The 18,569-nt window shown below is 40.8% G+C and overlaps 1 protein-coding gene across 1 annotated transcript; it reads right to left on the reverse strand.

Annotated features, from left to right (window-relative positions):
- Positions 1 to 1,020: 1,020 nt before the first annotated feature.
- On the reverse strand, positions 1,021 to 12,449 carry LOC131737575 (zinc finger protein 239-like). The gene is made up of 4 exons (XM_059027828.1): positions 12,399 to 12,449; positions 10,762 to 10,860; positions 3,062 to 3,149; positions 1,021 to 1,908 (listed from the first exon to the last, which is right to left on the reverse strand). The coding sequence occupies exons 1-4, from the start codon at positions 12,447 to 12,449 to the stop codon at positions 1,025 to 1,027; spliced, it is 1,122 nt and encodes a 373-aa protein (XP_058883811.1). The 3' UTR covers positions 1,021 to 1,024.
- Positions 12,450 to 18,569: the final 6,120 nt, after the last annotated feature.

Raw genomic sequence — 18,569 nt, forward strand, 5'->3', positions numbered from 1 at the left:
CTCATTCGCCTGTCCTGGCACACACATGATTTGTTTTTAAAGCAGGCGGTATAAACCAACTTACTCCAAAATTATCCTTTTTTTAATTTTAAGAACATATTTCTCTTACCCAAGTGCACAAATACTACAGGAGGAATATACATTTATTTTTATTTTTATTTAGTTGTTGCCAATTATTTTTCGTCCTCCGAAGTGTGTGCCGTCAGCCGACCGCTTCTTTTCCTACACTGCAGACTCACCATGCAGCCAACCAAGAGCTACAGCGTCGGAGGACAACACAGCTCTCAGGCAGCTTACAGGCAAGCCCGGCCAGACTACAGTGCTCGCTGGTGCGCCAAGGACACCCTGGCTGACCTAAACCCTCCCCCCCCAGGGCGAAGCTCGGACAATTGTGCGTCGCCCCCTGGGAGCTTCCGTCCACGGTTGGCTGTGGAATAGCCTGGACTCGAACCGGCGACATCCAGGCTCTAGGGCACATCCTGCACTCCACATGTACTGTTAATTGGTAGCCTATCACATAGGTTACCAATTTGTACCATAACTCCTTAAATCTGTAGATTTGGCATGTGATGTGAATTTCACTTAGTATAACCTGAGGATAGGTACACAATTTTGAATGTTGGTTCACTGCATTCTTCTTTATTACCAATAGTGATTTGCCAGCTGCCTTTACATTTTCGAATACGCATATTTTTTCTATAACAGACTAGCATTCAGCTATGTTAAAATAACTGAACTTTATTTTAGTATGTAAATATATGTATTGGTAAGAGGCATTTATTTTTCAGCTCCATGGTGTATAATGCATCAAAGAAAAGTCTAAAACAAGTTTTGAAAATCATTAAGCATTCCATGAATTGAAAATCTGTGGGCTTAAAACAAACATTAATGAATGGGGATTTTTCCTCTGGGATAATTATAAAATTATCAGAAATTCACACGGAACTACATATTACACTGCAATAGGTTTCTCTCCTGTGTGGATTTGCTGGTGTTGTCTCAAGTTTCCTGAAGCACTGTCAGATCAGCAATACGGTTTCTCTCCTCGATGAATTCGCTGGTGTAAAACAAGGCTGTTTGAGTGGCTGAAGCTCTTTCCACATTCAGAGCAGCAATACGGTTTCTCTCCTGTGTGAATTCGCTGGTGTAAAACAAGGCTGTTTGACCGACTGAAACTCTTTCCACATTCAGAGCAGCAATACGGTTTCTCTCCTGTGTGAATTCGATGGTGTAAAACAAGGCTGTTTGAGTGACTGAATCTCTTTCCACATTCAGAGCAGCAATACGGTTTCTCTCCTGTGTGAATTCGCTGGTGTAAAACAAGGCTGTATGACCGACTGAAACTCTTACCACATTCAGAGCAGCAATATGTTTTTTCTCCTGTATGAATTCGTTGGTGTTTTTTCAGAGTGCCTGACTGACTGAAACTCTGCCCACAGTCAGAGCACCAATACGGTTTCTCTCCTGTGTGAATTCTCTGGTGTCTTTCACAGTTTTCTATCCTACTGAAGCTCTTTCCACATTCAGAGCAGTGATATGGTTTCTCTCCTGTGTGAATTAGCTGGTGTATTTCAAGGTAGCCTTTCCTACTGAACCTTTTCCCACAGTTAGTGCAGCGACATGGTTTCTCTCCTGTGTGAATTCGCTGGTGGTTTTTCAGAGTGCCTGAATCAATGAAACTCTTCCCACAGTCAGAGCAGCGATACGGTTTCTCTCCTGTGTGAATTCGCTGGTGTCTTTCAAGGTGGCCTTTCCTACAGAAACACTTCCCACAGTCAGAGCAGCAATATGGTTTCTCTCCTGTGTAAACTTGCTTGTGTATTTTAAAATGGCCTAACTGGATGAAACCTTTCCCACAGTCAGGATATTCTCTGCTGCTCGCCCTCGCTTTAGCTGCTGGACTGGAACCTGGAAAAAATGAACAGGAAAGAAAGTAAGAGGGACTGCTTGTAGGCTTAAGGCATGTGGCTAGGTGGTGGAGTGGATTCAAGCTTGTGAATTTCATCTGTGGGGGGCTTGCACTGGGTTACACCCCCAGAGCAATAGCAACATTATAACTATATCTTTCGTTCACCAGTAGTGAGTCCTATCTTGAACAGAGTGGTACAGGGGGAAAAAGAAATCTAACCTATATGCTCCTGTAACGGAGGTAAAATGTTCATACTTAAAAGTATTTTATACATTGTTAAATTCTGCCTCAAATTAGTAGCTTTCCAAACAGAGCTTTGTCTTTAGAGAAAAGGGGATCATTTATAAACAAAGTACTGACGCAAATATTATGTTGACTGCTTTTAGAGTGTCTCGCTAATGAAAGAGAGCTTATTATTATTATTATTTGTTTATTTAGCAGACGCCTTTATCCAAGGCAACTTACAGAGACTAGGGTGTGTGAACTGTGCATCAGCTGCAGAATCACTTACAATTAGTCTCACCCGAAAGACGGAGCACAAGGAGGTTAAGTGACTTGCTCAGGGTCACACAATGAGTCAGTGGCTGAGATGGGATTTGAACCAGGGACCTCCTGGTTACAAGCCCTTTTCTTTAACCACTGGACCACACAGCCTCCTATATCAACATACTGTTATAAATATGTGGGTTTTTAATCATATAGTAACATATTACTGTTGATTTTATTTGAGTCCAGTCTCGCACGCGTTTAGTGGTTTGTACCGTCATATTCAGTCACTGCTATATCTTTCCACCGGTCAGGAGAGATGTGTTTAATTTTGCTCTGTATATGTATTGCTATTGTGAAAAACATGTTGATTTACTTTCGTAGTTGATCATTCTAAACTGAAAAGATATACTGTATTGTTTGAGAACGTATTGTAAATGAAAAATACCAATATGATGCCTTGTTTAAAAATAAGACTTCTATATATCTTTCCACCGGTCAGAGTACAGACAAACCTGGTGACCGTGTGATGTGTTGCTGACGGGGATTGCTGAGGGTGTCAGTGATTGGGACGGACAGCCGTGTTGAAGGCCAGCGGCTGTTACACTTGACTCCCTCCCTCTCAGCCACGCAGTCTAGATATCACAGCTACTCGGAGTCACTCACCTGTTAGACTGCATTCTGAATGCGACAGCGTGGCTTCCTTTTCACCTTTGCGTGCTGTTGGGAGAGCCTTCCTCTCCAGCGCCTTGCTCTCTCACGCAGATTCTCTCCAGCACCACGCTGCACTCCCGCATGCATACAGGCTGCAGCTCAGGGATGTTTGGTTTGAAGTCCTCAGATTCTTGTTTCCCTGGTTCCATGTGGGCAAACTCTACTTCAGGGGACTCCCGTTTAATACGGACAGTTTCCAGTACCTCTGCTTCTGCTTTAACAGGAAGATGTTCTTCTGTCTGGTGGATCTCCAATTCATTGTGCTCAGCTTTAATCTAGAGGCCTCTGGCTGACTGCTGTCACATTGCATCTCACAGAGCTCCTGTTTAACGGGGAGGGAAGCCAGTAACTCTCTAATGGGGACAAGTTCAAGTTCAGGGGACTCCTCTTTAATCAGGACAGATTCCATCTCCACACTGTCCATGGCATCAAACAGGATTCTGTTTTGTAGCTCTTAAATAAATACATAAAATATATAAATAAATCACTTCTAATTCCGTGCTACTAAGTCCATTCAAGGGTGGATTTACTATTAAAGGGACGTAGAATTTATTGTAATAAGTTTTCAATACCAAAGGAATTTATCCATTCCATATATTGTTCATTGCAGATATGTTTTGATATGATGTGCTATGATATCTTTCTCTTTGTGAATTCGACTTTAGTTGCTGCTTTTACCAGCAGCCACACCATAAAACTAAAATTGTAGAGGCAGCTATTTGCCAAAAAAAATACTTTATTCATTTAATCCATGTTATTAATGATACTTGACAACTGTGTGTAAATTAAATCAAACATATTTATTAAACTGCACATTACATAAATATTAGCATTCAAAGATTATTAGTAAAAAAGAAAGACAGTTATTGCAATTAGACGAGATAGGTGCACAATATCTACATGAACTACCTTTAGGAACCCCAGTGAAGGATGTTATCAAGTCTCCAGGATAGCACTGAATGCATCTACTTCTGAGGATTTATATGCTGCAGCAAACAGATATTCTGCCAAGTCACCCCTGTCGCCCAGTGTACTTCAACTTTGAACTGTTCACTCTTCCACACACACAACTTCTGTTCTGTTTATTCTGCCACGTAGACTATATTGATAAGACGGGTTTTAGTGGCTTGCTATTGTGAACCTTCATAATCCTTATTCAAGCATATCATTAACCCTTCACTGGCACAAAAGTCACCCTCACACCAGCAAGCCAGTCGCCACACAGGACAGGTCATGCAATTCATACAATTAAAAATGTTTGCCTTTTGCCCATAGTCTTGAGAAATAGCATGCAATGTCACTTAGATGCGCCCAAAGAGGGAGCTATGTATGTGCCATGTTAGAGAGACGCAATTGCTACATCATGTGTTCTTGCGTTCCTGAATGTTACTTTAATAGGTTAAACTACACTAATATTCCTGCCTGATGATTATAAAACATTCACACACACACATAACATAATACTCTCCAAAGGGCATAATATTGGATTATAATATTAAGAACCCAGTTTTCTTTATTTATATATATACAGTGCCTTGCGAAAGTATTCGGCCCCCTTGAACTTTGCGACCTTTTGCCACATTTCAGGCTTCAAACATAAAGATATGAAACTGTAATTTTTTGTGAAGAATCAACAACAAGTGGGACACAATCATGAAGTGGAACGAAATTTATTGGATATTTCAAACTTTTTTAACAAATAAAAAACTGAAAAATTGGGTGTGCAAAATTATTCAGCCCCCTTAAGTTAATACTTTGTAGCGCCACCTTTTGCTGCGATTACAGCTGTAAGTCGCTTGGGGTATGTCTCTATCAGTTTTGCACATAGAGAGACTGAAATTTTTGCCCATTCCTCCTTGCAAAACAGCTCGAGCTCAGTGAGGTTGGATGGAGAGCATTTGTGAACAGCAGTTTTCAGTCCTTTCCACAGATTCTCGATTGGATTCAGGTCTGGACTTTGACTTGGCCATTCTAACACCTGGATATGTTTATTTGTGAACCATTCCATTGTAGATTTTGCTTTATGTTTTGGATCATTGTCTTGTTGGAAGACAAATCTCCGTCCCAGTCTCAGGTCTTTTGCAGACTCCATCAGGTTTTCTTCCAGAATGGTCCTGTATTTGGCTCCATCCATCTTCCCATCAATTTTAACCATCTTCCCTGTCCCTGCTGAAGAAAAGCAGGCCCAAACCATGATGCTGCCACCACCATGTTTGACAGTGGGGATGGTGTGTTCAGGGTGATGAGCTGTGTTGCTTTTACGCCAAACATAACGTTTTGCATTGTTGCCAAAAAGTTCGATTTTGGTTTCATCTGACCAGAGCACCTTCTTCCACATGTTTGGTGTGTCTCCCAGGTGGCTTGTGGCAAACTGTAAACGACACTTTTTATGGATATCTTTAAGAAATGGCTTTCTTCTTGCCACTCTTCCATAAAGGCCAGATTTGTGCAGTATACGACTGATTGTTGTCCTATGGACAGAGTCTCCCACCTCAGCTGTAGATCTCTGCAGTTCATCCAGAGTGATCATGGGCCTCTTGGCTGCATCTCTGATCAGTCTTCTCCTTGTATGAGCTGAAAGTTTAGAGGGACGGCCAGGTCTTGGTAGATTTGCAGTGGTCTGATACTCCTTCCATTTCAATATTATCGCTTGCACAGTGCTCCTTGGGATGTTTAAAGCTTGGGAAATCTTTTTGTATCCAAATCCGGCTTTAAACTTCTCCACAACAGTATCTCGGACCTGCCTGGTGTGTTCCTTGTTCTTCATGATGCTCTCTGCGCTTTAAACGGACCTCTGAGACTATCACAGTGCAGGTGCATTTATACGGAGACTTGATTACACACAGGTGGATTCTATTTATCATCATTAGTCATTTAGGTCAACATTGGATCATTCAGAGATCCTCACTGAACTTCTGGAGAGAGTTTGCTGCACTGAAAGTAAAGGGGCTGAATAATTTTGCACACCCAATTTTTCAGTTTTTTATTTGTTAAAAAAGTTTGAAATATCCAATAAATTTCGTTCCACTTCATGATTGTGTCCCACTTGTTGTTGATTCTTCACAAAAAATTACAGTTTCATATCTTTATGTTTGAAGCCTGAAATGTGGCAAAAGGTCGCAAAGTTCAAGGGGGCCGAATACTTTCGCAAGGCACTGTGTGTGTATGTAAAACAGGATCAACACAGCAGCTCTTGAGCCTCTATTAAAGTTTTAGACAGCAAAAAGTAAACAAACCAGATTATGCAGGCGCACACATAGTGTTCTCTATGGAAAGCCATCTGGGACAAAAATGCATTGTGCCGCTTTACAGACAGAATCTCATGGGACAAAAATGTCACGGGAGTCCTCTCTAGTTAGCCTTATCAGTGCGGGATATAGAATAGCCAGAACAACATTGTATGACTTCTAAAAAAGTTACAGAGCTCAATCACAGGTACAGGTATCACACTGAATTGGTTTGGGATGGTGAGCTTACAAATCTAGCTCTCTCTTGGTCTCCCCTTGAACCCGTCTGGCTCTATACTCCCCTTGCTATCTAGTCTGACAGCCTGTATACCTGTAGCCCCAATTACCAAAGCAATTTACTTATCAAGCAACAGGTTAAAATACACAAACCCATTAATGGGAGAATGGTTCTGCTAGGGTTCTTTCAGGGTAATACTATTACTGCTAATATTATGCTGGTATCCCAAGGTACTTACTACAATATTGTAGATGACCTTGTGCTTGATTCAAGTCACATCTCACTAATAGACAGCACTTTGTTTCATTGGGAGACTGTGTCTGGATTGTCAACTGATGCTTGTGGCATTGCCCAAGGCTCTATACTTGGACCCATTCTCTTCTCTTTGTACATGCTTAGTTAGCCTGTCCTGCATCTTCTGCACGCTAGAGGGCGTTATCTGAATAGAAACTGGTTTGTCACAGATTACTACTGAGAATGTTCAATGCTGACACATACTACCCTTTAGCATAGGTTATTGGGAGTGTATTTTGTGGAGATACTGTATATGGAGGTGTCTCTCTCTCTGTATGTCACACTGACATTTCTATATGTACCTTGAGAACAGTTATTTATTTCTTAACAGACACCCTTACCCAGTTAGTCTACATACTGCAAATCGTATATATTACCACGATACTAACACCTAATTTTACTTAAATGACAACTAGGTCTTAAAATCCAATTTTCATTAAGCTATTCATTTCCATTTCTTATTATTTAGTACCTCTGCTGATATACAGTATGTCAGTGTCAAACTAATGGCTTTAATTTTGAATTTACAGCCTTGGCAGGGGGGGGGGGGGGGTATATGACGTATCATTTAGAATCGTGCAGCACATGCTGTGTCTGTCCTGATGGAAATGTGTTCTCACAAATGTATGCTTGTGGTTATCTTGTGCAACAACAACAACAACAAACAAAAAAAAAGTGTTTGCCAACTTGTTTGTGGTTGCTTGTCTCCCAGTTGCCTGTGATTGAATGAAATTGATAGCAGAGGGACCCACTGGAGGGCTGCTTTCAGTTATGGCGAGTTTTAAAAAAAGAAATGTGGACCTGCTTTAGAAAGAATGTGGCCAGCTGTCACTAAGGAACTGTCACTGTTGCGTGCGCTCAGTTCCAGTGACTGCAGGAAACAAGAGTTTGGAGAGACATCGGGATGTCTCAATGGATGCGTAATGAAAAGACAGGCAGAGGGGCGGGAGTGGCTGGTCTGTGGGAGAACTAGTCGGATGGATTGCTGTCTCGGAAGATTGGGTTCCCAAGCATTAACTTGTGAAATTAGCCGTTGCCTTTCAGGCAGCTTTTCCATAGGTTCGAGGAAGCATTATTGTAATTGCTCCATGATTCATTTAGAATCACAATAGTACTTCATACAATTACTCAGAATAGGCTTGGGGGCCAAGGGCAATGTTACATACTGAGGCCCTTTCTATTCTGGAAACTAGCAGCCTAGTAGCCATTTGCTATGTCTTCCAAATGTTAGGGGCTCCCACCTCTGAGCATTTTTCCTCTCCTACAGGAGTTCTCAAACTGTTTTGAATTGCTCCCCACTTTAGCAAAAATATCTCATCTGGCATGACATTATCAATGGTGCAATTCTGTGCTTTAAGAGAATGTAATTATTCTTATTAACAAAACAAAAATATGCAGGACACAGCGTTTGTTTGTTTTTTTTTTTTGTTTTTTTTTTACATTGAATTTTTGTTTATCGCATCAGTGTGACTACAGTAGTTTGATATTCTATAACCCTATCTTTTAAGTTTTCAACCTAGCACAATAGGTGTTAGGGGTGTAATGACTAATTGTGCATCAAAAAACACAACATAGCACATTATAGTCCACCAAATAGTCCTTCAATGAATAATACATGTGTTTTAGTTGAATTCATACTCGCCCTGTTTCATAAAATGTTTGTCTTTTACAATATAGCCCATCATTTAATTTTATTATGGATCATACAATTAGCCCATCAGGTTCATCATATGTATTGTGATACTTCTCACATTGTGATAATTGCATATTCGATCGTGACATTAGTATATGCGTTTGCCCTGTCGTGATAACCAAGGCTTAAAGTCTTATCTTACATCAGCAGCATTTTCACAGCTACCCCACCTTCTGCTGTGCAAAAGATCTTTTGGTTCTTTCCTGTTTATATAATTTTTTCAATACAGCTCTATATATTGCTGATGCCTATCTTTGCAATGCAAGCCACATTGTCCGATTGCAGTTAGCACGAATCTGATGTAGGACACTCTGTTATCAAAGAGAAACAGCAACATTTAATTTGTTGTGTTGTAGTGCCAAAAATCTGCATTTAAGTAAGATTTAAGTGCAGAGGTGTGAACATGGATTCTAAAGCCTTGGCTATCTGATCGCTTTATTAGATCCTGTGTACCCCATTGGATTGGGCATCGCCCTGGTGTGGGTGTAAGGAAACTCAATTATTTATTTGTGCATTTCTCTGTGTGAGGAGTTACCTTTTATTGATCCCAATAAACACAACTTTACAGCTTAATCATTATCATTAAACACAATAATGAGGCCACTAGTTATTAACAGAAACCAAGCAGTAATATCAGTTACCAATTTCTGGAAGAAGCAGCGGACACAACGCTGGTGTGTGTTCATGGAGGATGCTTCTTGAATGCACCTCCAAGTGCTGCTGTTTTATACAGTTTACATTGTTTTGCGTGAAAAGCTTAGTTGCTGGCTTATGTCTGTGTGCCACAACATTTTGACCAGACAACTCCAGCTTGCACCAGGTCAGCTGAGGTCAGAACTGTGCACAAATGGTTTGAGGAGCATAAAGAACTCTGTGCATCTTCTGCCTCCCTGCACCAATTGTGTGAAATATGAATGACTAAATCAACATACCACGAAACACACCTTCCAGCACCCTGTGGACCCACGTCGTGTCAAGGTTGTGATCAGGGCAAATGATGGACCAAGTCAATATTAGGGTATAAGTCCTTATAAAGTGACCAGGCAGTATGTAATAATACTTGCTGTGCAAGCCTGCAGTGTTATCGTTGCTATTATGTACGGTTTAGTTTTACCATGCAAGTGCATGCTGGGATAAAAGGGATGTATTGGGTGTAGTTGACAAGCTGTCTTTGATATCTGTCAGGGAGCTGTGCTCAGAGAAGTGAGGCTTGGTACACTACAGGAGCACTAATAGACAGCAGGAAGCAGGATGGTGACAAGCTGACAAATCCGGCATATTAATCCTGTCTCGTAATTAGTGTGCCCTTAATTCATCTTCAACCAGTCCGCAAATGACAAGCATCATAACTTAGATTTAAAAAAAAAAAAAAAAAACTGTACATAGAGAATGGTGCACAACAGATAAGATACATGGAATTGTTTAATCAGCTTTGACTAATTGGAAGCTGCTGCCTGTGAAGTGATTACACCTCCATGCCAGCGGGTGGTGACCTTGTCTAACAGATGACATGCAGAATTCCAGAGGAGTTTTTCAAGAAGCGGGTGCAGAGTGTTTCCAATGGTAGTTCCACTTTTGAAACCAGACGCAGGTACTTCTTTGACTAGCCTGCACTGACTTTTTTTCTCGTCACTTTGTGGATGGTTAGAAGGCAGAATAGCTGATGCAGGAACTGCTGACTCAGGAAATGCATTTAAGCGCACTTTTATTTTCAAAATAACAAAATAAAAAAAAGGATTAAACTGACAGCTTTCCCAGAGACCAGAACAGTGGGCCTATACTCCACTCTCCTTCAGTCCTAGACTGATGCTTTAAATAGATGCCCAGGTTAAATTTGCAATCAGTATACCAATTTAGCCTGACCACATTCCTCATATGGATTTTTCCTCCCTTCCAATTCGTTCAAGCCACCTGCTTGAACACCACATTTTACATGTTTGGTTGGGATAGGAAGTAACATTGCTGGGGTGGGTTTTTAATCCCATCCCTGCCAAAACCACACACACACACACACACACATACACACACATACACACACATACACACACACACACACACACACACACACACACACACACACACAAAGTGCAGGGAACCTGACTACTCTGAAACACACTTACTCACGAGACAGTTACTGGCACGGATTCCAGAGGGATCATCGCATTGGCTCTGGCACTCCCGTGGGGAAGGGGGGCCATACCAGCAGGGACCCACTGGCCAGGCACTTTGTGAGCTCAAGCAGACACTGGCAGGGCTGGTCCTCCAGAGGCTGATAGCTTAGGCATCCGCTGTCAAGTCCCTGGGTGTAAAGAGGCAATTGACTTGGTGATGGGATCAAAGGAGGCCCACCAACCTTCAGTTATCCTGAGCGTTGTTCTGAAGAATTGCTGCAGTGTGGGAACGTAATTGAAAAATCTAAACTGGGGAGAAAGTCTGGGGTAAAATAATTGGGCAGGCTAAATTAAAAAAAATATATTTTTTTAAAAATCGAAAGGTGGGGGGAGCCACGTAGGCAACCCCTCCCCCCTCCCCCCTCCCCCTCCCCACTCTTACCTACACATAACATACATGGTTTGGGTGTTTTTGCCAATTGCTAACTTTTTAAATGCTTTGGGTTTTCCTGCATAAAGACTACAAAGCCATAAGCAAAGCAATACCAGGTAGGATACTGACTGTTTAGCAGCCCTCATAAAAGTCACTTCTACTGCAGTATAACAGGAAGCCCTAGAGCACCTCAAACTATTTCTGAGCAAGTTTTTCATCAGACTAACTTAATGACCAGCACCTTTGCGCTCACACAAACCCTTTTTTAATCTTGAGCCAACACTCCACAGCAACTTTCCATGTAAAGCCAGTCTTTGACTTACTGTGTTTGTATTTTTATTGTCAGCTTGGTTATTTAAGGAAGAAAAATGGCTGACATTTTTTTCCATCTATTTCACTGTGTTGTTATGATTAGTTCTGAGTGCTGATGTGGGTGTAGGCTTGGGAGGTGAGGTTAAATTTTTTTGTAAGACTTCGTATGAAGGTGACACTATGTCGTGTTGATATCAAAATCATTCATTCTGTCATAACACTTTAGAACCACATACATACTGTAGCTTTTACAAATGTATACACATCTTGTAAAAGTTTACCACTAAACTGTAGAAGAGATGCATGCTCTGTGTCTGGAACAACATTGTAACTCATGCCATGAAACGGATAGTGTTTAGATATTGTTAGAAAAACAGTGTAAGCAGAGTTCACAAAGTTCAGCTTCTCACACACGCAGTTAGGTAAGATATATAAGACAGGCACTCATTAGTGTGATTGAGAAAAGTTACCTGAATCCTCTCCCGACGACCATGAACGTACAAGAGCTCCCTCCCAGAAAATTAGGGAATTGATAACTATCTGATTTCTGTTTAAAATAAATTGACTTTCAGATCTGAGAAATATACTGCTGTTGATTCTGTTACAGTGGTTTATTTGACAAATCCAGTCTCTGTATTTTCTTTGACTAATACAGTTTTCAGTGCAACTGGAAAAGGAATCAATGAAAATATCAAAGTATGATGCCACAGAAATGTTGTAAAAAAAGACTGTACTTTCTGGTTCTGATAGATGTACAGCCCTCCTAGCACTGGACTTCAGTAAACAGCTCATCAATGCTTTATAGCTGTGACTCCTAGGCTAGGCCAGTCTTTTTTCTATTTGTAATGATCCTTAGCAAGCAACAAAAAGTGCCCATAAAGATGCCATTTTATGAGCTGTTAAAAATTGCTAGAAAGCTAAAGTAAGAGGTGTTTCTCATTTGGGGTCTTGCTGAACTGGCTGGGATTGTTTTGTGCCCACCTTTCCAATGCGGATTTCATCATGACAGCTCATAAACACTATTGTCGACATCAGCGATTACTTCCAAATGTGCAAACGGAGATCTTACCCAGGGGTGCAGGAATGAACAGATTGTTTATGTATGCTTTATGCATTGCTATATATCAACTAACATCTCGTTAGTAAATGATTTCACAGTACACAAAAGAGTTTGCCAGCTGTGTTGTGGTGGGCACTCAAAAGGGGACCCCTTCCTTTAATTTAACCATGAGAAAGTGGGATAGAAAGTTTAAGCAAAGGGACCCTGTAAAAGAGGTGCAGTTGAAAAGCCAGTGACACTTAAGATTTATTTCCACAAATACAAAAGAATAATGCATTGTCGCTAGGGTTCCAGCGATGGTCGCTCTATCACGGTATAGTTTTACACAAGTGTCTGTGATAGCTTCAATATCTTAAAGTCTAACAAAACAAATGTGTGCCATACAAGGGCTATGCGCTATCCCCCTTGTGTGGAGTCCCGCAGTAGTATTGTTTCTATACACTTTTGCCTCTCATCTTTTCTAAGCTTACGCATCCTGGCAAGGAATAGCCCTTTGTTGCCAGAGGCTCCTTTTTAAGAACCTGGCATCTCTGGCAAACAGCGCCCACTAGCTGCCTGAGAACACACTGCACCGATCATGGGCAATCCTCGCATTGTTTACCTCGACTCAGACAGAGCCATCGACTCTTCAAATGAGCCTTATTCGCCCCGGTTACCCCCTTCTCCCAGATCCTTTTTTGACTGCTGCACTCTGACACAACTAGCAACACTATGCAGCTCGCTCCGTACAACTACCACTCTCAGTAAAAACTCATACTCTCTGGACGTACAATTTCCTAAACCTGTCTTCATAACTCATGCATTTTAGGCCTGGAATTAGTTTAGCTCTTTTCTGGACTCAAATGTCCTATTTGTAATGTTCTGCTCAAAATTGAATTGCGGGTTCACCAATGCGTTGAATAGACTATAATGTCTTTTTGGGCCTAGTTCCATAACACCTATTTGGTAGTTTGGTAAATTGGTATCTGAAGCCTACATTTATGTGACAGGAAGGAAACACTTCAAATTAAAACATTAAATTGTGAATTCATTTTGATTTCCTCAACCATAACAGCTTTGTACCAGTTTACTAATTATCCCCCTGTCTAGGTCACTCCCCTGCTAAACAGCCCGATGCACAGGCGTCGCTCATTGAGACCTCATTATCATGATTGCAGCTCATTATTTGTGTGTTTTGAGTAATTCGCATTGCTCTTAAGCTTACATAAACAGCAGTGCAAAATAATTGCCTGGCCGCTAGGCAATTTGGATTTTGCAGTCTCAACTGTTTGCATTGCTCCTATCCTTACTTCAGCCCCTAAGTGTCATTGTTCTCACTTTTTTTAACTGGCATCTACCCGTTATTTTAACTATATTGTTATTATAACTTACTTTAATTTTGTTAACCGCAAAAGTCTAGATACAGATTGTTTTCTGAAATGCATGTGGCACTTAATGTATTAAAAGGGCTTGACAAGTTTCAAAATAAGATAATACTATAGATAAAAAAAAGTTGCTGCTGGTTCCTGGTATGAATCTCTTCATGTGTGCTTGTTAAGGCTTATTACAATGGGCTTGGTACCATGATGCATAACTGTGGTGTTGTATTTGAAATATTTGCATATTCTTATGAATAAGAAGGATTCTCAATACATTAAGCCAATGTTAATTTAGCTAATAATAGGACAGACTTATAATTATTAAAATAACTCTCTTACTAATTTTATACATTAATAACATATTTTCAGTAATTCTATTTCAGAAATATTTAGTGGTTCATAAGTGACTCATCTGGTAAAGGCACATTGATGTTAGGAAAGCAAAATCAACAGGGTTGGTTTCTCCTCCCTTAGCAAAACCTATTGGTCTCACCCCTTGAGCTCAGAGTGGACACCTGCATGGCAGTTGGCTTGGGATTGGAGGAAGCCCACTGACCTTCAGTTCTGTGCTGTTGTGGGCAGTGAGGGAACGAAATGAACTTAACTAGAGAGAGAAACAGTGGTGAAACAATTTAGATACATATTTGGAAGGCAACCGTAAAAGCAGCACTGTCAAGCATCACCTTGTTATGAATCATTAAGCAGAAATATAATTCACACTTTATACAGACACAATTTATAATCCCAGATATGTTTCTACAGTTAAAATAATTGCATGAATCATAACTATGGTTAAAATAACTTGAAAAATCGCACCTCCCATAGGCTTAGGGTAGAACGTGTGACAGATTCATATTTTGTTTGCTCATATACACATTCCAGCCAATAAGCATTATAGCCTGCTGTGCAGTAAAGCTTAAATCAAATGCTACCCTGGTAACGGCTAACAGTTCCATCTGGCAATCCGAAACCTGCCAATGTTTCAGTCAGGATTCTGGTTCAGGAACGGACAATAAAATTCTCAGGATGTGGTTGAAAACTCTGACAAACTCCTCAGTGTGATATTGGCTTAGGCTACACTTCCTGTTGTCTGTTTTTGTGTTGAATATTTATATTATTAGAAACAATGTAGGAGTCATCAAATCACAGTTTAGGCTATGCTAGAATACCAGTACATCTAGATGGCATACCGCGCATAGAACACACAGCATAGTTCTAAAGTTAAAAAAACATCGCTTTTTTATATAGAAATAATTTCTTCATCTCTGTGTGATTTATGAGGTGTTTTATGATGTTGAAGGTATCTCTTATTATAGCAGAAATTAACACACTTAGAGCAGCCAGAACTTAAACTACATGAGGTGGCATCTTTAATGAAAGGAGGCTGTGTGGTCCAGTGGTTAAAGAAAAGGGCTTATAACCAGAAGGTCAGTGGTTCAAATCTCACCTCAGCCACTGACTCATTGTGTGACCCTGAGCAAGTCACTTAACCTCTTTGTGCTCTGTCTTTCGGGTGAGACGTAGTTGTAAGTGACTCTGCATTCCCTTTATTTCTTCTGGCAGTTTTATGTGAATACATTTTCATTATATATATATATATATATATATATATATATATATATATATATATATATATATATATATATATATTTACAGTCGTTCTATTTTGTTTTTGTTTCTGAATTGAAATGCAAGCTTGTCTGCATCCATATCTTGAATTCCGATGTATTTTGGGCTGAAAAATAATTCCATAAATGTTATCTGTGGTGCGCTTCCATTGGGTACATACAGTAGGTCTAAAATGTCCATTTTAAAAAACAGGACATCTGGTGCAACATTAGTTTAAAGGAAGTTATCTGTTTGCATGCCTTATTCTCAGGGGATCTGTTATACTTGCACTTCCTTGCACTGTCTTCCGGATCAAAGTTACTGACTGAATCTCAAATCAATAGGGGAAGCAGCTGTTTGCTTAATGACAGAAAAAGAAGCGCATTGAACAAGTGGAGACAATTTCACCTATGAGTGTTACACTATCTGAAAGCACGATTTGAAAAAGAGATTTTTTAAAACTTGTGTAGTACCAGATTACATGTTTTTTTTTAAATAAATAAATAAATAAAAATACATGATCCCTAGAAAAGATGTTTCAAACCTGCACATTTGAGGACTATCAATCTTTATTTGATATAGCGCCTTTCATAGTGGACCACCAAGCGCTTTACAGGATTCAGTAACAACAAGAAAATCCATAATACTTTAAATACAGAGAAATGCATAATACATGATATACAGTAAAAAAAACAATGCGTAATACATTAAAAATAGTGAAAAATGAATAATACATGAAATAGTAGCAACAACACAACAGCTAATAGCAGATATCAGGCTTTGTGACAGGCTGACCGGGGTAAGGAGACTCAGAGTCAGGATGTGCAGGGAAAATAAAAGACTTTTAAATTAAACAAAATACACAAAACAAAAGGCACAATGGCCAACCAAAAAGACAAACACAAAAACAGGCTCTAAACAAACTATACCACAAATAACCACTCACTCTCTCATACAGGTCTTCTCACTCTCACAAACACTCACCAACTAACATACCCAACCACTCCCTTTTATACAGGTGCCTGGGCTAATTGGGCAATTCGCACCTCATTAGCCCAGGCACATTCCACACAGTCCTCACACAAACTCACTGAACCACACCCCAAACTCACTCTAAACAATACAAAAAACACAAAACCACCACAAAATAGGCTGCACCCCATCACAGGCTTAAAGAGCATGGAAAAGCAAGAGAGAACAAGTGGGTCTTAAGAGTTGATTTAAACCGAGCGACGGTGGGAGCATCACGCACCAAAGCTGGGAGAGAGTTCCAGAGAGTCGGAGCCATGAAGCTAAACTAGAGTTCTCCAAGTGTGGTGCACTTATGCTTGGGGATAACAAGCAGACCAGAGTTGGAGGACCTCAGCTTGCAGGCAGGGACATAGTGGGTCAGCAGGCTGAGGAGGTACTCGGGACCTGTGTGATGAAGGACATTGTAGGTGAGCAGGAGAGTTTTTAAAGTAATCCTGAACTTTGCAGGTAGCCAGTGCAGCTGGGCAAGACGGGGGGTGATGTGTTCACGTTTTTTTTACATCTGGTAAGGATCCTGGCAGCAGCATTCTGAACTAGCTGCAGTCGGTTTATGGTGCGTGCCGGGAGACCACCATAAAAGAGAGTTGCAGTAGTCGAGTCGAGAGGAGACAAATGCATGACAAAGTATCACTGAATCCATGAGGGAAAGGTAGAGATGGACTTGAGATGTTTATGAAGATGGTAGAAGGAAGATTTGACCACGGAGGAGATGTGGGCATCAAAAGGGGAGGTTGCTGTCAAGAAGTACACCAAGGCTTCATACTGTGGGGGAAGGCAGCAGCAGACAGTTTCCGAGGTTCAGGGCAGCTATATTGACATTTTTAAGTTGAGTTTTAGATCCTACTAGAAGGAGTTCAGATTTTCTGGTGTTCAGCTGAAGAAAATTTGCAGAGCCAGCCCTCAATGTCTTGAATGCAGGCCAAGAGCCGGACCATGGCAGAGAGGCTTACAGGGTTGACTTTTAAGTAGAGCTGGGTGTCGTCAGCATAGGAGTGAAACATGAGACTGTGTTTGCGGATGAGGTGACCCAAGGGAAGCATGTAGATTTTGAATAGATGGGGCCCAAGAACAGATCCTTGGGGGATACCACAAGTGACTGAGTTTGCGACACCACTGCATCCAGCATAGAAACAGACTGCATGCGTCCGGATAGGTAAGAGGACATCCAGGAGAGACAGGTTCCAGAGATCCCAGCATACTTCTGAAGGCGGTCAAGAAGAATGCCATGCTCTATGGTGTCAAAAGCGGCTGTTAGGTCAAGGAGGACAAGCACAGAGGGAGCACCAGCATCAGCATTAAACAGGAGATCATTCACAATCCGGAGCAGAGCAGTTTGTTTTTTCTTGACTGTTCTGGTTGTAAGCGGGGCAACAGTGTCGATGATATGAGTAAGGGTGGCATTGTAGAGGGTCACCGCATCGTCAAGAGTACCAGTTAGAGGGGATGTTTCAGAGGATTCAGCAGAGTCTTGGGACGGAAGGAGATAACAGTATCAGTAGCGGAGGAAGGAGGTCCTGTCCTCACTCTGACTGCCACAGCTCAGACTGGCCTTGGTCGTGTGGCCCTTAGACAGCTGGCGCTTAGAATGGCTGGCATTCTAAGACACTGATTGCCAATTGATACTATCCTGTAGGCCTGGAGCTGTATACTTAACACAATAATCTAATCAACCTCACAATTCAACACACCCCAACACAGTTTGGATAGCTTAATTACAATTTTATTTTATTTCATTTTTTCTTTTAAGTGCAGCCTGGTTACCTTTACCAGACAACGATTTTAACTAATAAAAACTAAACTCCACTTACCTATTTCGACGCCAATTCAACCAGCAACACGAATTCCAGCCAGAAGTAGAAGCACATACCACACATGTTTGCAGATTACATTCTTAAAACTAAATAATTGCAGGCAAGTGCAAAAGGGGTAAGATTTTGATGATCAGAATTTATTTGTTGCAGAACTTAACAGGAACTCTAAGAACATAGTGTTTGTATATGGGGCACTGTGTGGAACTAATGTCCTGGCTAGATTGTGCAATTTAAACGGGATAATTTACACAACATACATGGTGATATTTAATGTCTTACCTGT

The sequence above is a fragment of the Acipenser ruthenus genome, chromosome 7, assembly GCF_902713425.1.
Source record: "Acipenser ruthenus chromosome 7, fAciRut3.2 maternal haplotype, whole genome shotgun sequence".
In the NCBI taxonomy this organism is placed as follows: Eukaryota; Metazoa; Chordata; class Actinopteri; order Acipenseriformes; family Acipenseridae; genus Acipenser; species Acipenser ruthenus.